At 51.2% G+C, this 22511-nt stretch overlaps 1 protein-coding gene across 8 annotated transcripts in view; it reads left to right on the top strand.

Moving 5' to 3' along the window:
* DLGAP4 (DLG associated protein 4) overlaps window positions 1-22511 on the top strand; it is a 126664-nt gene that overhangs the window by 79555 nt on the left and 24598 nt on the right. For 7 of the 8 annotated variants that reach the window (XM_045528651.1, XM_045528652.1, XM_045528653.1 and 4 more), the window contains one exon: window positions 21611-21972. In XM_045528651.1, coding sequence (XP_045384607.1) covers window positions 21611-21972 — 362 coding nt within the window. Of the gene's footprint in view, window positions 1-25; window positions 102-21610; window positions 21973-22511 lie in introns of those variants that run through there. The other variant, XM_045528658.1, reaches the window with a different exon arrangement.

Here is a 22511-nt window from a genome sequence, read left to right as displayed (position 1 = left end):
TCTGGGGCAGGGCTGAGCTGGAGCTGGGCCTGTGTTGGCCTGGGGAGGAAACCCTGGCCTCCCGGATCCAGCTTTCACAGAGCAGTTCACTCCTCTGGAAGGTAAGAGCTAGCGTCCTGTCTACCGTGAAGACTCTTAAACTTTCCGTCACTGTGGGCACTTAACTTAACCCCTGGTAGTTTCTTCTCTCTCCCAGATGGCTTGAAAGCCTTTTTGCCCTGGTCCCACATCCAGTCTAAGGAACTTGGAGAGGACAAAGGGACAGGGGAGCAGGAACCCTGGCTTCTCACCTCTATGTCACTGAGTGGATGGGGGGCCTCAAGGCAAGACCCTTCCCTGCTCTGGCCCTCAGGTTCCTCATTTTTTCTCAGCGGGAGGGAATTCCGTCTAGCTCTGCTATTCAGTTGAATTGATTTTGGTTCCTGAAAGCTGGTGAGAGTATCAGTAACACTGGGTTTGGTTGGCCTGTGTATTTTAAAGATTAACTTATCTAACTAGCTGGGGTCTCAAGTTCCCATTCTCTGTGCTTTTTCTAAGGAAATTCTCAGACTTGCCAAAGCAGATATGATATCAATTTTGTTACTTCAACAAATATGATTTTTATGTACCTCTCCTCTGCTCAGTCACAAGGTCTGTAAGCACAGAGCTGGTGTCCACTCCTTGAGAGCACCCCCTGAGCACATAGTAGGTGATCAGGAAGCCATTTGTTGAATAACTGCATTGCTGATCCACACTGACCATGCTGTTCTCGGGAATGCAGAAAGATGGCGTTTATAAAGCCCACACCCAGAGGTTATGCAGACCTATAGTTAAGAGCATAGCTCTAGAGTCAGACTGCTGGGGTTCAGACCCTGGGCTACCACCTGGAGCTGTGAGACCCTGGTCAAGGTGCTTAACTTCTCTGGACCTCAGTTTCTTCACCTGCAAAATAGACACACTAGTGATACCTGATTGTTCTCAGCATGAAGGCAAGAGAAATGTATGCAAAGCAGTAAACACAGTGCCTGGTACAGAAGAAACACTTAAGAAATGTTAGCTGATGCTACTACGGATATCCAGGGGGAAACGGAAGACTTGAAGTAGCTGAAAACTGTCTATGTCCCATGCTTGGAAAGCTGTGGGTGGATTGGGTGGGCTGTTTGGAGGTGAGTCCATCATCTGATGGCTGTGGGCCAAGTGCAGGGCTTTGATGGGGAGTATGGAGTGAATCTAGGCAGGCCTTTGAGGGGAGGGTGTCTTGTAGGGGAGAGGAAAGCACCCTGGGTGGGGCACGAGGGGCAAGAGCAGGCTGTCCAGGAGTCAGGAGAGCCATGGTCAGTCTGGCCAGGTCTACCCAGGGCCGTCAGAGTTAGCGGGGCACTTTGAGCTGGGGTTTTTCTCTGCAGGGTCATCACTCTGGGCAATTTCTTGCTAGGGGCTGTGACTAGGAGCCTATTACTGAGTGTGCTGGGAATAGGTGTGATAGTTCCAGCCTCTCCTAGAACTTTCTTGCCTTTCCAAGCTTCCCACGCTTCATGACGTGGCTGCTGCCCTGCACAGGGGTGTGGTAGCAGTCATGAGTTGTCGGCCTAACAAAGGCGGGGCTGCCACTGCTACCTAGCAGTCTCTTCCAAGGAGGCACCTGCAACAGTGCGTGGGAACAGTCCAGGCAGGGCTGGGGGACCTGCCGCCTTGGGGCCACTTGCGGCCTTCTGGGTCCTTGAGTGATTTGTTCTGTGAAGCTTGGATTTGGTCGAGGGGGCACACTCAGGGATCTGGAGGGCTGCATGTGGCCTTGAGGCCACAGGTTCCCCACCTGAGAGGGGAAGAGGATTTGGGTACCTCGGAGCCCGCTCCTCCCCACCCCACCTCCCTTTCTCTTTCTAAACAATCAGCCATTCATATACTTAGGGTGCCAGGTACTGTGCCAGGAGCCAGGGAGAGAGTAGGGAACAATGTTGATTTCCCTCCAGCTTGGAGTCCACACCCAAGCAGGCAACAGATAAACAAGATAGGATCTGATTGTGATAAGAGCCCTGAAGGAAACACATGGGTGCTGAGAGGGACCCATTCAGAGAGAATGGGGCAGGCATCTCAAGGAAGGTGACTGGGAAAATGGGAAGGAGCCAGCCAGGGCCGGTTGGGAATACAGGTGTCCAGATGCCAGGGCAGGAATGTTTGGTACATTGAGAAGGAAATATACCAGAAGGGAACAAGGAAGGGTGCAGGTTACATCTGGAGCAGTCTACAAGGTCAGGCAGGACCAAGGGTCTCAGGAAGCCTCGTTAGGTCTGGGGCAGACAGCTTTGCTCACCCGCAGGAGCCAAGGGCATCACTGTATTAAAGGTGTGGCAGTGAAAGTACTACAAGTGATTGTGTTTTGAAATTAATATCAGAACTTTTAAATTCTTAATGGTTTACATACTGATCATAAGTCATCAAGAAAAGGTTCCTTTAACATTCCCTATTGATTGCTAACTTCCCTCCATGTGCTGCTTCACGGTTCACAAAGTCCTGTTGCTCTTCTTGTTGCTGAGGAAGGTGGGTTGCAGTTGTTATTGCTCTTTTCAGAGGTGATAGAACAGAAAGGTAAAATGATGTGCCCAAAGTCACACAGCTTAGTCAAGATTTGAAGTCCTGACCAGGCGCGGTGGCTGACGCCTATAATCCTAGCACTCTGGGAGGCTGAGGCAGGCGGATTGTTTGAGCTCAGGAGTTTGAGAGCAGCCTGAGCAAGAGCGAGACCCCATCTCTACTAAAAATAGGAAGAAATTATGTGGACAACTAAAATACATATACAAAAAATTAGCCATGGTGGCGCATGCCTGTAGTCCCAGCTACTTGGGAGGCTGAGGCAGAAGGTTTGCTTGAGCCCAGGAATTTGAGGTTGCTGTGAGCTAGGCTGACGTCACGGCACTCTAGCCCGGGCAACAAAGTGAGACTCTGTCTCAAAAAAAAAAAAAAAAAAAAAAAAAAGATTTGAAGTCCTGTTCACCATTTTTTCTGTTCTACCATACTGCCTGTTTAAGAAGGCCAAACAGAAGTTTCTGTTAATTTTTAGCAAGATTGCTAAAAAGAATTGTTAGGGCAATGGGATTAAAATGACTTTTTTTTTTACTTTCTATAATGTCATACTAGATATGTATACATGCACACATTTTTTTTTTGAAGCTTTAGTTTTTGTTTTTTATCTCCATGCAATCTCTCCTATCCAGCTCCTTTCCAGGGTTCTATGATACTAATACATCCATTACTGCCTTTGTACACCTCCAACCTTTATTTTCTCTTTTTTTTATTTCAAATGATTAATTAAGGGGGTGTATAAGTGTTTTTGTTACATGGATATCTTGTATAATGTGTAAGTCAGGGTTTTTGATGTGCCCATCACCAGAAGAGTGTTCATTGTACCCAATAGTAAGTTTTTATCCCACACCACCCTCCCACCATCCCCGCTTCTTGGTTTTTCATGTCCTTTATATCGCTTTGTGCCTATGTGTACCCATCTATTAGCTCCCACTTATTAGTGAGACCATGTGGTGTTTAGTTTTCCATTCCTGAGATACTTCACGTAGGATAATGGTCTCCAGTTCCATCCAAGTTGCTGCAGTGACATTATTTCATTCCTTTTTGTTGCTGAGTAGTACTCCATGGTGTGTGTGTGGGGGGGGTGTATGTGTATATGTATGTATATATACACACACACACCACATTTTCTTTATCCACTCATGAATTGAAGGGCACTTCAGTTAATTCCACATCTATTTGAATTATTTTTCTTCAATTTCTATTAAATTTTATGAAAGAGATTGTAGGCAGATTATAAATCAGCCCCTGCTCACAAATGCATTGAACTCAAATAAGAAATAAAAAAAAATTCATTCTTAAAGTAGTTTTAAATTTTTTATTTTGTGACTTTTGGATTTGGGGTGAGAAAAATCAAAGCAGTTTTATAACTACTGGGCCCAGTGGTAGAGAATCCCTCAGTGGGCTGCTCTCTGAGCCATTTTTTAAAATTGTGGTAAAATTGACTGTCTTAACAAGTTCTGTGGCGTTAAGTACATTCGTGTTGTGCAGCCAGCACCACCATCCGTCTCCAGAACTCTTTTTATCTTCTCAAACTGAAACTCTGCCCATTAGACACTAACTCCCCATTTCCTCCTCGCCCCAGCCCCTGGCACCACCATTCTCTGTCTCTGTGAGCTTGCCTGCTCTAGGTACCTCATTCACTAGCTCATTTTAAGGAGGTACATTTGAAAAGCGGTGGAGGAGGGGCGGTTTCTCTGATTAATTAACTCTTATGGTGGTGATTAATTCTCCAAGTTAATGCATACTGCACATCTAAGCTTCTGTGTGGCTGTGTTCCAGCAGAATTGTTAAAGGACCAGTGGTCTCCTGGGAGGCCCTGCTCCACAGAGGCAGCCTTGGTTCCAAGGCTGTGGTGGCTGTGAGGAGCCTGGCCACAGCCTCCCTGGCCACAGGCAGGATAATGGGACGAGGAGGGCTGTGGATCTAATCACAGGACCCAGGTATAATTGCTTGATTAGCTACTTGCTGTAGGGTTTGGACCAAATCCCTCCACTTCCCTCAGCCTCAGCTTCTTCTTCTGGGAAGTGGGACGATTCTTCCCAACATGTTTATGTCCCAGAATTGGTGAAACAAATGGTGGACTTCCCTTTGCAGCCTTGAGAGTCCTAGCAAAGTGTTCAGATGTGGTTAAGTGCAAGTAAAACAGGGCTTCTGATCCCCATTTTATAGAAGAAGCCGTGGAGACTCAGAAGTAAAGTGACTTGCCCAAGGTCATACAGCACTTAACTGACAACTGTGTTCAAACCCAGCTACTCTCACTCTACAGGTTGCAGCTCTTTGGGGTTTCTTGCTGGTCAGTCTTTCGAAGGGTAGTAGGCTATGAAACAGATGGTTGCTTTTCCATCTTACTGGATTTAAAACATTGCCCAAGGAAGCTCCAGTATTGATGGGCCTGCAAGGGAAGATTGCGGGGGATGGTAAAAATATTGGTGGGAATCAAGGACGATAATTCTTTGTCATAGGAATAGAATCCTAAAGTATTCCCAGGTGATCATCTTGCCCAGGGACAACAAATACCTGTGCTTGGCAGTTACTCCTCATACTGGACCCATGGCAAACAGCGTCCGTCAGTCACAGCACTCCCACTGGGCCCACAGCTTCAGGAGCCTGGTCAGCATAGGTGATACCAGTCAGCCGGAAGTAGAGTGTCCAGTGGGATCTGTGCCATCCCCAGCCTAGTGAGGTTCCCACCTTTGCAGATGGGCTGCAGTCATGGGAGGGCTAGGCTGTGATGGGGAAGTGATGTCACAGGTCTGTTTGTGAGAGCAGAAACAGGTCTGGCAGGACAGCTTGAAGCCTGGGGAAGTATGTCTGCAAAAACATCGGGGCAGAGCAGCTCCCAGGGAGTTAGAATTTATCACGGTAAAGTCTGCTTTCTTTGGGTGATCCTTGGGGTACTGGCTTGGGCTTGGGGTGTTTGCGAAAGTGCATTCCATCAGCTGGAGGGGAAGGGCAAACTTGTCTTTGTACAGCAGCTTCTAGACTTTGTAATGGGGTGTGTGTCAGTCTTGCTGAAGCAAGCTTGTATTTTTACTAGTGAGACTGGATGCTGTAGAGGTTGGGTTCTGGAGGCGGAAACCTGTCGGGTTTGCAGTCACTTAGCAGATAGAACATGACTCACTGTGCGACAGCAAATCCTTCAACCTCTCTGAGCCTGTATTTTTCTTAGCAGTACAGGGGAGATAGTGAAAACATCTCTTTGAGGGGATCAAATATAAGAGGCAGGCCAGGTGCGTTGGCTCACGCCTGTAATCCTAGCCCTCTGGGAGGCCGAGGTGGGTGGATCACTTGAGGTCAGGAGTTCGAGACCAGCCTGAGCGAGACCCCGTCTCTACTAAAAATAGAAATAAAAATTATCTGGACAACTAAAAATATGTATAGAAAAAATTAGCCGGGCATGGTGGCCCATGCCTGTAGTCCCAGCTACTCGGGAGGCTGAGGCAGTAGGATCGCTTAAGCCCAGGAGTTTGAGGTTGATGTGAGCTAGGCTGACGCCACGGCACTCACTGTAGCCCGGGCAACAAAGTGAGACACTGTCCAAAAAAAAAAAAAAAAAAAAAAAAGATGCAGGTATAAGGACGGCAGGCAGTGACTGGACTACTGCAGTAGCCACCAGTTCCTGAGCAGATGGTAAACGTCTGGTAACTATGGTTATTAGCCACTAGTATTCAGCCATTTATTATGGCATGGCTAACACTGTGCCGTTGTCGGGGCAGGATTCTGTAGAGAGGTGAGGGGTGGCTGGCAACCTGCCAAATGGTAGGTGCTCTTAAAGTCAGAGAGATCTTCCCAAATGTCACCATGTTGTGTTTTCAGAGGTGGTTGAGAGGAAGATTGAGTAGCGAGGCGTCTGGGGCATGAGGGGGAAGCATGTAGTCAAGGCTCGCTCCAGCCTGTCTTGTGCTGCTAAGTCATCTCCTACAGACGCGGTTCTACTTAGCGTGTCTTCCGGGCCTTCCAGGGTGAGGGCTCTGCTGGCCTTTACCACTTTTTGGGCAGAGTCAGAGATGGGGTCCTACCTGCTAAGTGTCAGCAGGCATTTGCCTGGGTACCTCTTCTGGGCCAGGGATGGGGTCACAGGGATGTGAACCACATGGTCCCTCCCTTCAGGAGGCTCAGGGTCTAAAGCTGTGGTCCCCAACCCCCCAGGCTGTGGACCAGTACCTGTCCATGGCCTGTTAGGAACCAGGCTACACAACAGGAGATTAGCAGGGGGCAAGTGAGCAAAGCTTCGTCTGTGTTTACAGCTGCTCCCCATCACCCGAGTCACCATGTAGGCTCTGCCTCCTGTCAGATCTGCAGTGGCACTAGAATCTCATAGGAGCACGAACCCTACTGTAAACGGCACATGTATGCGAGGGATCTAGGTTGAGTGCTCCTTATGAGAATCTAATGCCTGATGATCTGAGGTGGAGCTGAAGTGGTGATGCTAGCACTAGGGGAGCAGCTGCAAATACAGATTATCACTAGCAGAAAGGTTTGACTGCACAATAAATGTAATGCTCTTGGATCATCCTGAAACCATCCCCCTGCTCTGTGGGAAAATTGTCTTCCATGAAACCAGTCCCTGGTACCAAAAAAGTTGGGGACTGCTGGTCTAAAGAGAGAAGCAGAAAAGTAAACAGGCTTGTAAAAACAGCATGGTGGGCAAGGGCCTGTGATATGCCTAAGCGTGGGGTACTGACCCAGTGAAGGAGCCAGGGCGGGAGTCTGGGGAGACTGTCCGGGAGGCTTTTTGGAAGGAGTGATGCTGGAGCTGAGCCCTCAAGGAGGAGGCAGGATTAGAGAGGAAGCAGGGGTTCAGGCAGGGATGAACCACCGCAGAGGTCTAGAAGCTGAGAGCATGGTGCATTGGCGTGAAGAGGGTGGTGGAGAGAAGTTAGAGGGGTGCTTGGCAAGGCAGGGAGGCCAGTGGTCACACGCTATTAGAAAAATGCTGGTACAAGCATGGTGTGGAGGGGGTGGATGGCTGAGAGTGCTGAGCAGGACCCTGAACTTTCCTGAACTCAGCCCCTTGGAAAGGATAAGATCCCTCACTTCTGCCCCAGGCCAGAAACCCTCAGCCTCTGATCCGCAGAGTCCCTAGAGGGCCTGAGACTGGGCAGCAGCTCTGTGGGCCCCACAGGCTACCATAATGGCAGTTCCTCACTTGAGAGTCTTCTCAAGAGACTCTCACAGCAGTCCTAGGGCAGTGGACAGGGCAAGTCAGTATTGTTCTCATTTTATAGATGGGGGAAATTGAGGCCCAGAGAGTGAGGGCTAGAAGCAGTACTCAAACTCAGACTCCTAACCTGCTGGCAGTTTCTGTCGTAAGCAGGTATTTGGAAGGGGACGGGGTAGTGAGTGATCTCATATTCTGAGGATGGATGTATCATCTCAGGTAGGGGCTTTTGTGCTGCCAGACCCCCTAGATGAAGGCATGTTGAGCCCTGACTTTGCTGTGTGAGGCCCTGGTGTTAGTCGTTGTGTCGTTTCCATGTGGCTAGGCTATATGAACATTCTTCTTTTGTCCTTTTCTGCTTGTTGATGATACTAATAATTTTCCAGAGGCAAAAAAAAAGTTGAACTATGAATGCCATACACACAAAGATGATGTTTGATGTCACATCCAGAACTGGGTATAAAGTAGGAGGGCAAAGAAAGAGCATCTCAGGCCTGGAAAGAGTGTTAAAGGTCACATCTTTCCTCAGAGAGTTGAATGGGGGAAAAAAAAAAAGTCACACCTGTGGGCACTTGAGTTCCCTGCCTGGCATCCCTCCTGCCCATGTCTAGCCTGGCCGGCCATCTCCTTGGCCCCTCTTCCATCTTTGGCCATCTCTGCTTCCCCTTGGCAATCCTCACCTCCCCTCCCCACTCTGGGGCCACATGTGTATGTGACAGTCTTTGAGGTGTTTGAGGACAGTAACCATGCCTTTCTGAACTGTCTCTCCCCGCCAGTTAGACACAGTATGACTTAGGGTGCACATGTGTCACACACCCCATTTTCAACATCTGTCACAGACATCACTAATGCTCTTGCTGAATCAGTCCTAGGCTTTCTCATGCAGCTCCCTTTGCCGGCCACGGTGCCCAGTCAGTAGAGGAGGCATTTCACTATCATCTCTGTGCTTTACTGAGGGTTCCTTGAGGACAAGGACTACTACTCATCCTGGGTTTCTAGTGTCCGGCTTGATGCGTGGCTTCCCCACTATAAATAAGCACTTGCTGGAATGGGATCACCCTTGTCTATCAGGTTCCAGTCTGGCAATGTCACTTGCCTAGATTTACCTGTGATACCCACAGTATAATCCAGAGTTTGGTGGGGACTGCCCCTCTCTGGTCCTGTGTCTTTTCTCTGCCAGTGCAGCTTCAGACTGTGTCTGTGGTCATCCAGAGTCACTAAAGCATTCTCCAACATGGGCTGCTTTTCTTGTGTAATCGCCCTACTTGGGATCCCAAACTCAGGATCTTAATATAAACTGAGAAGAGGGCCCTCTCCCTTCCTGTGTCTCTGTCCCCAGAGCCTGCCTGGCACAGAGGCAGGCAGCGTTGCCTGTGCTGACCTGAACTGCACTCGTGGTTTCCCCCATTCAGTCTGCGTCATTAGTCTCATCCCATGTCTTGGCTGCCCAGGGTTCTTGGCTCCTGCTTCTGTCACCTGATATGCCACCTGCCACTCCAGGCACAGTGAATGAGCCACTTACACCGTCTTGCTATTCTGGGATCCGCTTGGTCATTCAGAATGATGAAAGAGGCCAGCAATCAAGGTGCACAGGGCCTAGCAGCGTCTGGCTTTGCACACTGGATGCGGGGTCTGTGACAGTTTGTGAAAGCCAGGCTTTTGTGACCCATCACCAGGGTTTGACGTCAGCGCTCCAGAAGTGAGGGAAATTTTTTTGAGGCTCTTTTCAAGTAGTACTTGAAGTAGACTGGGCTTTGGGGACCTTAGGGCTTTGGAAAGGTAACAACAAGGCTCACATGATAGCGCCAGTATTTGAAAAGCTAAGCAGTATTTGAAAAGGCAGATTTTGCCTTCTCCTCCCCTAGTCTCTCGCCAGTCCAAATGGGCTATACTTGTCCAGTTTTTGCATTGGACTAAAGCCGTGGCAGCTCTGTAACCAGCCATCCTCTGCTCACCACTAGTGACCTGGCTAGTGGTTGTAGCTTTGATACACAACAAGAAAATCATGATTTAGTAACTATAGCTTGGGAGCTAGCATCTCTTTAAAGCTCAGACTCCTGGCGGGTGGGGTGAGGCGGGGCAGAGACCTCTAAGCAGAGCTACTGGCAGAGCAGATTCTGCAGGTGGGTCTGTGAGGATAAATAAGGGATGTTTGTGGCAGATTCCAGCACAGAATGGGCCAGAGTGAATGTTGCCTGACAGGTTGCTTACTGGGTACAGTTACAGTAGTGGTGGAAATGGTTTTGGGGAAAGAAAATGCTCTTTCGGGGTCCCTGGTCAGGGGCTGGAGAAGGTGGGGCTCAGCTGCAGGTGGTTACCTCCCTGAATGCCTGGAGCTGGTGCTGTCTGGTCTGGGGAACCTGAAGACAGCTTCCTTTCTTAGTCTGGGGGACAAGGAATATCTCTACACTCAGCCCCAGGCCAGGGTCCCTGCCCTGCTGCCAAATCCTCAGTGAGTGCCTTTCTGATCCTTGGTTTCTTCGTGTGTACTGTGAGAGGTTGAATTAGTCTAGTGGGTCTCAAAATACCATGTAGAAATTCTATATGGAGGAGAAGAGGAAGATGGGGCTTCTCGGAGGGACCTGGAGTAGTGGCGTGAGGATCCAAAGGGCCTTCCCCGGGGTCCCCTTGGAGTTCCCAGAACCTGGTTTGACAATCACTGGAGTTACTATACTATCTCCTAGGGCCCTTCAGCTGTGGAATTCAGAGGCTCCACATCCTCTTTTCAATCCCAGCACCCCCTCAGCCAGCTGTGTGACCTGGCACCAGTGGTCCCACCTCTCTGGGCCTTGCTTTGCAGGCTGTGGTGAGACTCAGCCAAACTGGAGGTGACTGGGAAGCCCATTTCAGGGGTTCTGGTGTTCCTGGAGAGAGGGTTGGGAGCATCTGGACCATGTGTCTGGAGAGCAAGGCCTGAAGAAGGGCAGTGGGCAACAGGTGGGCTCTGTTTTAGCTGTGTGCTGGCATTCTAGCCCGAGGGGGCACGAGGGCCCTGTCCTCGTGGTCAGCAGACCCAGAGCTGCCACCATCTAACCTACTTAGAAAATAGTCAAACCCTGTTCAGGGACTCTAGGAGTAAGGGCCTACTTAGGCCCTGACTGGGGAGCTGGCCTGGCCAAGATCTAGGCTAGGCCCTGGCAAGTGGCACCTACCTCCCGCCCTGGGCAGTGTGATTGAGTACTAGCTAAAAGCACTGGCTCTGGTTAGAAGGCCGTGGCTCTTCCACTGACCGGCTGTAAGACCCTGGGCTATTTACTTCTCTGAGCCTCAGGTTTTTGTTTTTGTCTTCTCTCTCTTTGAAATGAGAATGATAGGCCTGGTTAAGGGTTGGTGAGCTGATATAATTAAAGTGCTTCATGCTAGGCCAGTTCGTGTCCTGTCCTCAGTCAGTGGGAGATGCCCTAGAGCTTCTGAAGTCTCTGGTTTCCCACCCACTGAGAACCAGTTGTCCTGAACTGTGGGTGCACCTGGAGGGCATTGCTTAACCTCTCCCCAGACAGGTCAGGAAAAAAGCTTCTCATACCCTTAACCTCAGCTCCGCAGTTGGAGTGTGAGCAGCTCTCCTAAAGAACAGCCTGGGGGGTGAGGGGTGTGGACATTGCCCTGGCAACCAGGTGGGTCCCTCTCAGGCAGCTGCTGTAGACCGTGAAAGGGGGTGACCATCTGCGCTCCGGATGGGGCTCTCCTGCCACCTGTGCCCTGGTGCCAAGAGCCTGAAACCAGACCTGGCCTGCCAACAGAAGGGGCTTTCTCTGTTTTCACCCAGCTGGAACAGAGACGCCACCAGAAGTGCCTCCTGGCTGCCTCCATCTCAGGGTTCCCAGGGGATTCCTGCCTTTCCAAGGAGAGGCTTTATGGACAGCCTTCCTGGGGAGCAGGGATGGGGCCAGAGCTCCAGAAGGAGAATGGAGTTCTGAGGGGGGTGGCTACTGCAGCAGTCAGAAACTTGTGTGCCACAGGCCGCCTTAGCTCCCACATGTCAACCTGCATGGTGTTTCTTAGAACTGTGAATTAATCTCCATTTGCAAATTGGGAGGGTTTGTTTTTCCCAATTGATTTTTTTATTGATATATAATAGATATACATAAGGTATTTTGAAACTATTCATATATTGTGTAATGATCACATCAGAGTAACTGGGATATCCATCACCTCAAATATTTACCTTTTCTTTATGCTGGGAACATTTGAACTCTTCACTTCTAGCCATTTTGAGATATACAAAAGATTATTCAGAGGTTTTATATACTTTTTAAAATCCGGATTTCTGGCACATTTGGCAGCTCTGCCAATGCTGGGCCCAGCTGTCCACATGGCAGCTTTGGGCCAGAGAAGTTAGAGTCCCTGTAGATATTTTAACTTGCCACCTCTTCAGAGCCAACCCACTTAGTTTACAGCTGGGGAAACTAAGGCCCAGAGGGACTCAGGCCCTGAACAAGGTACGCAGCCCACCATGGCCAGTGTTGAGTTTAGAACCTGGCAGCCTGGCCTGGCAGAACAGAGCTTTCTACTCTGCCACTTGTAAGGGTAAAAAGCCATTTCTCATCTATAAAACATCAGTCATAATTACCTCTCCTCCCAGAGCTGTGTCTGGGTAAAGCAGCACCTGGCCCAGGCCTCAGTCAGTAACGATTCTTTTCAGTCTGTCCTAATGATACATCTTGCCTGGAAAGTGTTACTGGAAGCACCACTTACTTTCTTTCTCTGCCACTCTTCAGAAATGATTATTTGTCAAAACACTTTCCAAAGCCCGGTGCTCAGGGTTTGTTCAGCCCACTGCCCAACTTCAAGCAGAGTTGCCCAAGGCTCTACCTGTCACCAGACTGTGCTTCTGTGGTGTGTGTGTGTGTTGGCGGGGTGCGGGGGCGGTGTATGTGCATGTGTGTAGTGAGGGCTGTCCTGAAGGAAGTTCAAACCCCTGGCCCTGGGCGTTAGATTTCAACTCAAAGACAGGAGTAAATTATTCATCTTCCCCTGAGCCTCAGTTTACCCAGTTGTCAAATAGGGATTTGTTCATTCATTAAGTTTTTACTGAGCCCAGCTGCGTATTGGGCATGGTGCTGAGAGAGCATCTTAATTGTATAAGATAGATGGTCAAGGGACCTATGGTAGACACTCGGGTTCCCTATCTGATAGGGGCGAGAGGCAAAAGACAAGTGAGCTAGTAAGTGGTCAGTGCTGAAATGAAACAAAAGCGTCCTCAAAGAGGCCCTCACTGAGGATGTGCCACTTGAGCTGAGACCTGAAGTCAGGATGAGCAGGAGCAGACATGCAGAGATGAGGTGGGGATTATTTCAGACTGGGCACAGCAGGAGCAGAGGCCCTGAGGTGGGAGCTTAGAGTGTCTGAAGAATAGCAAAGAGGCTGCGTGGCTGGAATGGAATGAACCAGGGAGACCACAGGAACTGAGGCGGGCAGGGGACAGTTTCTGTTGTAGGCCAAGGTGAGCAATGTGGATTTTATTCTGCATAGAGTGGGGAGCCTTTGAAAAGCTTTAAAAAGGAAAAGTAATCTCATTTGCACTTTTTAAAACTTCAGGATTTGGAGAGTGATTGTGGGCCACAGATAAAGCAGGGAGGCCAGCTAGGAGAAGGACCAGGCCTGTGGGGCTGGAGACGCTGGTCTCTGTACGGAGAGGGGTGGGAATTCCCAGGCTTCTGGGGTGTGTACCTGAGTGCTTAGGGTCCCCACTCGGAGAGCAAGGCTGATAGGAGAGGATGCATTCTGGACACTCGGGTTGAGATGGCCTTGGCGTTTCCCAGCCGAGCTGCCAAGTGCACTGGGCTCTTGAGATAGTGGATGACAACACCCTCCTAGCTGCTGTCAGCGCCTGTGTGCAGTAAAATCCTCTAACCTCAGGCCAGTCTGGAAGGACTTTATGGAGGATGCTGTGGGCAGAAGGAAGGTGCCTCAGTTCCCATTGTCCAAGCAGCCTCAGGAAGCTGAGAGCCCTGTCTGAGAGGAGGCCTCCCTCTCTCGGATCTCCTGGCCTTGGTCCCTGTCCTGCCTCCACCAGCTAAAGTACCTAAACTCCATTTTGCCAAACTGTGCCCTGCTCCGCATCTGTCTTGCAGTTGTGCCCTGCTCCTTTGCTCACAGAGGTTCCCTTCACTGGAAAGCCCTGCATTTCCTTACCCCTCAGTGGCTCTGTCCATCTATCCAGACCCAGTCAACTAATACTTCCAGAAAGGCCCCCAGACCGTCTCTCGTGAGAGGATCACTCCCTCCTGCATCCAGAAGCCATGGTAACAGGAGTTGCATGGGCCCACCCACAATTACAGAACACCTCGTGTCTGTCATCTCCTTGGCCCCTACCCAGAGCACATTGGGTGTCACATCCCATTTTATGGGTGGAACAGTTGATGTGCCAAGGCAGTGCAGTGGAGGGGCCGTCGGGTAGCGGTCAGCCTCCAGGCAGCCTGGGTGCACTGCCTAGCTAGGAGGTGAGCGAGGGCAAATCATTCTACCTCTCTGTAAAATAGGGCGGTGACAACCCACCTGGTACAGACTGGTTCTGAGGATCCAGTCAGTCAAAGTCAGTTCCCATTATTTGCAGTAGTTAAGTTCACAAAGTCATAGCAAATACTAAACTATTGCTCCTATGGGAAAAATGGGGTCACTACAAAGCCTCTGGTCATATTTCCATCAACCAATCAATATATAACCTTGTTTTATATGTGTTTCTGTTTAAAGATCCTTTACTGACTATATTATTGATTCATTAACATTGAAGTTGTGGCCAACAGCACTGTGGGTCGTGCCTGAATGAAGCGTGTCTAACGCACATGTTTTTCCCATAAGGCACATGCAGGCTTCTTGCTCCTAGAACACTAGGCAGCACTTGAGCACTATGCCTGGGGGCCATTCTAAACAGTGAAATCACCAACAGAAAGCACAAAAATGGGAAAATAGACCATGAAGAGGACACTTGTTTACAGTACGAGAGCTGAATGAGAAGGGGGAGTGTCAGCTTGTGCAACCGCAGCTGCAGATGTGTGCGTCAGGCACACGTGTCTGTGAGTGACCACAAAAGCCCTGAGTGCTGGGTTTGCGGTTACAAGTCAATTTAAGTGAGTAGGTAAATTCGCATGTACGCAGGCCATAGATGACTAGGATGGGCTGTATGTGAAGCCCTGGCTCAGGCCCAGCCCTAGTCAGTGTTCAGTAAGGTCATCTGTTAGCATCACAGTCACTACCAATAGGAGTGCATCCTGGCTTCTCTCCACACGGCTCTGAGGGCAGGGCCAGCTCCCGGAGCCTTATGGCTTTGTCTTCACCAGTGTGACACCTTTGTAACCTCTTGGCTTCTGTGCGTGTTGGAGTCCAAGGCAGGTGCAGATTCTGGAGGCCCTGAATGCCCCCACTGAAGGGTTCTAAGTCCTCCAGGGAGGTTGTGGCACCATTGGAAGGTTGCAAACAAAACAGTAACATGGTTGGATTCCTCAAATGGCCGAGGTGAAAGAGGGGCAGGAAGTGGTAAGGCCAGGGGTCAGCGGTGTGGTGGTCTTAGGGAGCCTGGCTCTAGATCCAGGGAAGAAGGGAAGGGTGGGAGAGGTAGTTGGGAGACACCTGGATGTGGGGACTTGGGAGGGGGCTGGCGTGAGAGGTGCTAGCTGTCTGTCCCCCTTGCTGGAGTTTGAAAGTGAAGTTTGACATTGCTAATTCTTAAGGCACAGTGAGGGAGAGGGGGTCTCACACTGAAGCAATGGGAAAGGAGGGGGTCTCATGCAGGGGCTGTCAACTGGGAAGTAGCTCTGAGAGGGCAGTTTGTCCCTGATCGTGACCTAGCTGCTTAGAATTCTCTCCCAACACCCCCTGCTTTGGGGGGGGAGGAACAGAGGAGAGGAGGAGGAAGGAATTTGAGGCTAGTGGGTGGGAGCCTTTGACCTCTGTTTTCACCATAGCACACAAGTGAGTTGCTCGATTTAGCTGTGTGGGTTGACAGGTTCCTCACTGGGTGGGAGAGGGGTTGGGGTCTCACTGGCCCTCAGTGCTTCCTCTGACAAGGCCTTTCCCCAGCTTGGCAGAGCCAGCAAAGGGACTTAAGGGTGTGTCCGAGGCCAGCCCCACCCACTCGTGGGGAACCTTGGGCTGGGAAAGCCTACTGTCCCAGCCCCCACACTGTCTGTGGCCCTGTGGCATCTGTTCCTCTGGGGGAGTCTAGGCCTCTCCTCCTTTAGTCCCCTGCCAAGCTCAGGCCCCTGGGAGCCAGCAGGCATGAGGGCCTTGCCTGGCCTCCAAGACAGTTGCCAGGGGCTAGCTTCTTGGGGAACGCGGGAGATGGCGTCATAGCCACTCCCAAGCATTTGAAGCTCTGTTCGCCCATCTTATACACCTTGGCCTTAAAAACAAAATGCAGAAACAAATTCATTCTGACCTGATGAATACAGTTGGGTGGATAAAATCTTGGGGCAGAGTGTGGAAATAACGAGACAAAGGGAGCTTCTCCTTAGAGGCAGCAAGGACTTGTGTGCTGTGGGGCAGGGAGGCTGGGCTAGGTGTCTGGGGCCAGGGGCCGCTGCATGGAGGATGCATCGCACAGCTGGCTCCGGCCTGAGCCTTGGCATGAGTTACCTGCATGGCTGGGGAGGGGTGGGGTGGGAGGCAAGCATGCAGCCCATGGGATGGGACAGGTGGTTCACTCAGGAGCTTTAAAAATACTCTCAAGGACCAGCTGGGGGAAACAGTCACCCTTCAGCTTCCCAGACAAATCTAGAAGTTTTCCAGACTGAATGGACGAAGAGTTTGAGTCACATGCCATGTTGTGAATTGTGGCACACACAATGTCTCCTCAGGGCAGGGAAGGTCGGCAGTCACGTGCTGGAGGATGCAGGGCTGGTCAGTTCCAACATCTCTGGGCCACTTGCCTCCCTCTCAAGTTTGGTTGGCACATGATGGCTGTGCACCCTCTGGGCCAGGCGCTGGGCCGCCCATACACATGGGACAGTCGGGAGGCAGGACCACAGGCCTGAGTGCTCCAACTGATGCCCAGAGAAAGGCAAGGGTCTGGCTCTGCCTGGGCCAGAATGTGCTGGGGCTGGAGGGCTGGCAGGAGGCAAGGAGGCTGGAGGACAGGGGAAAGGGGCTCCGGCACAAACAGGTGCACGTGTAAAGGCTTGGACGCGTGGAGGTGTGTGCTTGGTTCTCTGAAGCTGGAAGGGGCATGTGAGGGAGTGGGAGGGGGAGGAGATGAAGCTGCAGAGATGGGTGAGCAGGGACCAAACAGAAAGGACTCCGATGGGGGCTGGAACCTTGGATACTAAAATGTTGGGAGCTTTTGCTATGGCCAGATCATCTTGATTTTTGGCAACTGGGGTTTTTTTGTAGTTACAATGAGGTTGATTTTCTCATTCAACAAATATTTATTGAGAGCTTTCTGTGCTTGAGGCATTACCCTGGGCCTGGGATGTGACCTGCTGTGCCAAGACTGACAGAGTCCCCCAGCTGCCCCAGCCATCAGCAAGTGAATCCTTCAGTAAGCTGATGACAGGTGTGGTAGGCATTCTGTTGGAGATTCCTGGGTGGAAGAGGAGTCGGGGGAGGCCTCTGAGAGGAAGAAGTGGCTAGAGCTAGACGCTGGAAGAGGCAGGAGTAAGTTCTTGGCTTGTATTTCATACATTAATAGTGTTGAAATACTGTTACAAGGTCAAGTCCCATTCCCCTACCCCAGGGGGCAGTACTCAGAGCTGAGGGGTGCCTGCCCCCCAGGAAGCCCTCGAGGTCCCCAAATCCTCTGTTAGACACACCACATATCTAGCTGTAACCTGTGCCCCATGAGACATAGAAATCCAAGATAAGCTCACTTGTCCTCTTATCGCATCTGGCTTGGACGCACGTTCTGGCTGATTCACTCTCCCTCTAGTGACTGGCGGGCTCAGCCAGGGCTCGGGGCCTCTGAGTGCGCTTTAGTGGAACTCTGGGCCCAGCAGCCCTGAGAGCTCGGTCCTCTGTTCAGACTTCTGGCAGCACCATTGTCTTCTGTTGGAAAGGGGGACACCTCTTCCCTACCAGATCTGGTGAATGCTGCACACACTGATTACTCACAGCCGGGGTTGTCTCCACCTCACAGACGGGGACAAGGACTCTGACTGGTGTCACATGGCCTCAGCCAGGCTAAGAGCCCAGTCCTGCTTTCCCGTACTGACTGCTACCCCCATAAGGGGTATATTCCCCCTTTTTTTTTCCTTTGACACAGGGTCTCACTCTGTCGCCCAGGCTGGAGTGCAGTGGTATGATCATAGCTCACTGCAGCCTCAGACTCCTAGACTCAAGCAATTCTCCTGCCTCAGCCTCCTGAGTAGCTGGGACTATAGATACACACCACTGCACCTGCCTAATTTTAAAATGTTTTGTAGAGATAAGGTCTCACTGTGTTGCCCAGGCTGGTCTCCAACGCCTGGCCTCAAGTGATCCTCCTGCCTCAGCCTCCCAAAGTGCTAGAATTACAGGCTTGAGCTACTGTACCTGGCCCCCTTAAATATTTTGAGCAAATTGGGGCTGGCTTCACTGTTTTGATCTAGGACATAAAACCCCACTGAAACCCTGCTTCCTTTGGGACTTTTAAGTCAAATAAATCCATTCCTGAAATCCTCAATGAGTTAGCCCTGTCTCTGCTAGGCAGTGGTGGCTGCTGGCTTAAATGTCCAGTTCTTGGGAGAAAGTACCCTTGAGCTGACCCTGCCAGTGGCTGGGGAGTGGTGGAAGTTAGGCTTGCCCCCTCCAGGCCCAGTTCCCTCCATACCAGAAACCTGCAGGAGCCATGCCAGCAGTAGGCAGGGCTGAGCCTTAGCTTCTGCGAGGCAGCCGATGGAATCGCTCCCTTTGTACAAGGAAGAAAAAGGGTCCGCACCAGTGGTAAATGACAGAGCTGGATTTGAAGTCAGGCTTGTCTGGTTCCACGCTGCTCACTGGCTTCTGGACCCTAACCCCCAAAGGAATGACTCTCAAATGATACAACTGCAGACAAGTGGGGAGAAGGGGGCTTTCCCTCAGTCACAGTGATGGGTGGCTCCACACCTGTCTTGAGGAAGAGGATGAATGTAAAATGCTTGGAGTTTGTCAGGGGCTATGTGAATATGGTGTGCCGTTACCCAGTTAGACCCCCCTCCAACCCGCCCACTGCACAGATGGGGGGTCTGAAAAGTCCGGAGGGCAAGCAGGGGTTTGCCTAGACTGAGCCAGGGCCTAGGAGCCAGCCTCTGCTTTCAAGCTAGGCCCCTCCTACTCCAGCAGTCCGATTTCGGCTTGGTGCCCTGCAGACTCGTCCCAGGACCCAGCAGGAAGGGGCCCAAGGCCTGGAGAGCACAGTGAGCTGGGCTGTTCAGTTGAATGGATGTGGTTGCCACTTACCCTGGCAACTCTGGGCAAGTTGTCTAACATTTCTGAGCTTCACATGCCCCACCTGTAAAGTGGGTATAATCGTTACCCCACCTCACAGAGTCACTATGAGGCTTAAATTATAAAGCCACAAAGCTGCTGAGCACAGCTTAGCAGATGACCCAGGTTTTGGCTGTCAGCTTGTGCCCTACGGCCAGCTGAACGCAGGAGCTCCTGTTCCCTGAGCAGGCCCGTGCCCCCTCACACAGGTGGTGAGCTCTGCCTTCTCCTGGCCCAGAGAGGTGGCCTTACTTCTGCCCATGGTTGGTGATCAAAGATTGCAGGTATGTCTGTCTGGGGGATCCCGAGTTTTCTGGAGGCCTGAGCAGGATTGGGACATTTTGAACAGATGAGTGGGAAGTGAGTGCTGCTGGCAAGGAGCTACCAGAGCATTTTGTCACCTCCAGATTAGGTTGGGCACAGCGTCCAGCTCCCTGGGCTTTTCCATTGTGGCATCTGTTACTTTCAAACCACTCATTTCACAGCTGTTTCTCTGCTGATGAGGCTCCCAGCTTCCTGGAATCCAGTACAAGTCCTTGGCTTCATAGATGTCTATTGGATGAACAGACAGATGGATGAGTTTTTTTTTTATGTTCATTTTTTATTTTTAGGTAATTGTAGATTGACATGCAGTTGTAAGAAATAATACATAGGGATCTCATGTACCTTTACCCAGGTTCTCTCTGTGGCAAAATCTTACAAAATTGTAGTACAGTGTCACTAGTACAGTGTCACATCCGGAATATTGACATAGATAGAATCCACCCATCTTATTCAGATTTCCCCAGTTTCACTTGTACTCGCTGGTGTGTGTGTTAGCTCTGTGCAGTTGTATCACATATGTAGGTGCACGTGGGCGTCTCCACAGGGTGCAGAACTGCTCCTGGTGCGCTCAGTATCCCCACCCAGTTCCCTGTCGCCCTCCCTACCGCCTTCTCCTGGTGCCTCTCTGCCTCTGCCCCTGGTGAGCACTAATCTGTTCTCTATTTTTATAATTAGGTCATTTCAAGAATGTTGTAAAGATGGAGTCTTACAATATATAACTTTGGGGTGGCTTTTCTCACTCAGCATAATTTGCTGGGGACTCATCTAAGCAGTTGCTTGTCTCAGCGGCTCATCCTCTCGTTGCTGAGTGCACGCGTGGGGCGGCTGGGCCGCAGTCCGTTTCATCTTTCACCCGCTGACGATGTCTCGGTTGTTTCCAGATTTTGGCTGTTACAAATAAAGCTGCAGTGAACATTCATGTATAAGTTTTTTGTGAACATGGTTTCGTTTCTGTGGGATAAATGCCCAAGAGTGCTATTGCTGGGTTGTATGGTAATTGCATGCTTAGTTTTGTAAGAAAATTCCAGTGCGTTTTCCAAGGTGCTTGTATCATTCAGTTTATCCACATTCTTGACAGCATTTGATGTTTTATTTTAGCCATTCTGACAGATTTGTGAAGTGGTCTCTCATACTGGCAGATGGATGGATTCTGCTGTCCCTTGTCCACAGCCCCTGTGGCACTGGGCCTTGTCATGTGGGCTGCCATGGGGCCATGACTGTCACCGTGATTGGCAGCCCCTTGAAGGCAGGGCGTATCTGGCTCCAGTTCCCAGCCTGAGCCTGGACCAGAGTAGGGGCTTGTTGTAATCCTCGCAGTGGAAAGGGCACTTGGAGTTAAGGGGCTGAGAAAGGCATTCCACCTGGCCCCTCACAGCAAGCAGCTACTGCTGTTGGAAAATTACCTTCTGTTTCAAACAGAGTTCAGCATCTGAGAAGCAAGCAGTGGGCCTTTGGTGTTCTATGTCCCTGCTGTGGGCTAGCCCCTGGCTGGGCAAGGAGTGAGACCCAGAGATGGCTCACACCCCCCCAGGGCAGGTCCTGGTTTCCTGAATTGTAGTGGAGAATGGGGAGTCAGACCAGGCACGATGGAGTCCTGGGGAGCAGACTGGTGTACGGGGTTTCCACATGAGGAGGAAGAGGTGGGGTGCAAGTGGATGCGGGAGGGGCTAGCTGGGCTCTGAAGGACGTGTTCGTCTTTGACCAGATGGGGAGGGAGCGTCCAAACAGAAGGACAAGACCAGGGGAGCAGTAGATCTCTCAGTGACCTTGAGGAAAGCAGGTTAACTATTCCTTAGCTCTCCTGACCTTTGCTCTGTTGTCATTGTCTCCACCTGGTACAGGCCAGGCTCTGTCACAGCCTTGTGGCACCACACACCTCACCATCTAGCCCATGCCCCAGCTGGGTAACACCTTTGTGTGTGACAGAGGTGGAGGGTAAATGCTGGCATCCCCCACTGGACTTGGCCTCGCATGAGGGTGGCAAGGCCGGTATGTGTCTGTCTTGGTGGTTGCTGTGTCTGACCCTCATTCTCTTGCCCCAGAAATCCTGGCTGAGGCAATGGCTGAGGCCAGAGCTAAGGCCGGGTCAGGCATGACCTCCGCCTTGGAAGGGGCTTGAGAGGGCTGGAGGCTTCACCTTCTCACCTTCTCCCCTTCTTTCCTGTCTTCTCTCACCATCTGCAGGTTCATCATGCCTAGTGGCATATAAGAAGACCCCGCCACCGGTCCCTCCACGCACCACATCAAAGCCGTTCATCTCCGTCACGGTCCAGAGCAGTACTGAGTCTGCCCAGGACACCTACTTAGACAGCCAGGACCACAAGAGCGAGGTGACTAGCCAGTCAGGCCTGAGCAACTCGTCAGACAGCCTGGACAGCAGTACCCGACCGCCCAGCGTGACACGGGGCGGAGTCATCCCAGCCCCTGAGGCCCCAGAGCCACCCCCAAAACATGCAGCTCTGAAGAGTGAACAAGGGACACTGACCAGCTCTGAGTCCCACCCCGAGGCCATCCCCAAAAGGAAATTGTCATCTATAGGAATACAAGTAGGGGCTCCTTTTGTACTCTGTGTCCTCGGTCCACTCCGTGCACCTGCCTGCGTGTAATTACATCTGGCGGAGGCCCACTAGGTCTTCTGGGAAAAGGTGGCTTGTCTGTCTGTTTTGGGAGGTCAGCCCCAAGTGGCCAAACCAAATTCCACCCATAGCCACGCCTTGCTCGTGTCCACCCGCACGTGCTGCAGAGTCTGCAGCCGTGGGCGTGTTTCTGCTCCTCTGATGGGTTGTCCCCGTGAATGTAGTTACACTCAGCCAGCCATCTCCTGTCCACTGTTTGCCTGTCTACTGTCTGTCTGTCCACTCCACCTTTGCCCTGCCAGCCAACCCGTGGGAGGCGGGACTGGCCTAACAGTTCTCTGATCCAAGGTCAGCTCGGGTGCGGAGGCCATAGCCCCGCTTGGCGTCGGGAACAGCATGGAGCATAGACACCGGTGGCCAGGGGCCCAGGACCCAGGGCCCTGGAGCCATGGGGGTTGTTCGAGGGGAACTTTGCCCAGAGCCCTCTCGGGCCTTGGGGACAGGTAGGT

This window comes from Lemur catta, chromosome 17 (genome assembly GCF_020740605.2).
Source record: "Lemur catta isolate mLemCat1 chromosome 17, mLemCat1.pri, whole genome shotgun sequence".
NCBI classification, from domain to species: Eukaryota; Metazoa; Chordata; class Mammalia; order Primates; family Lemuridae; genus Lemur; species Lemur catta.
The sequence above is the reverse complement of the archived record's forward strand: the minus strand, read 5'-3'. Positions and strand labels throughout refer to the sequence as shown.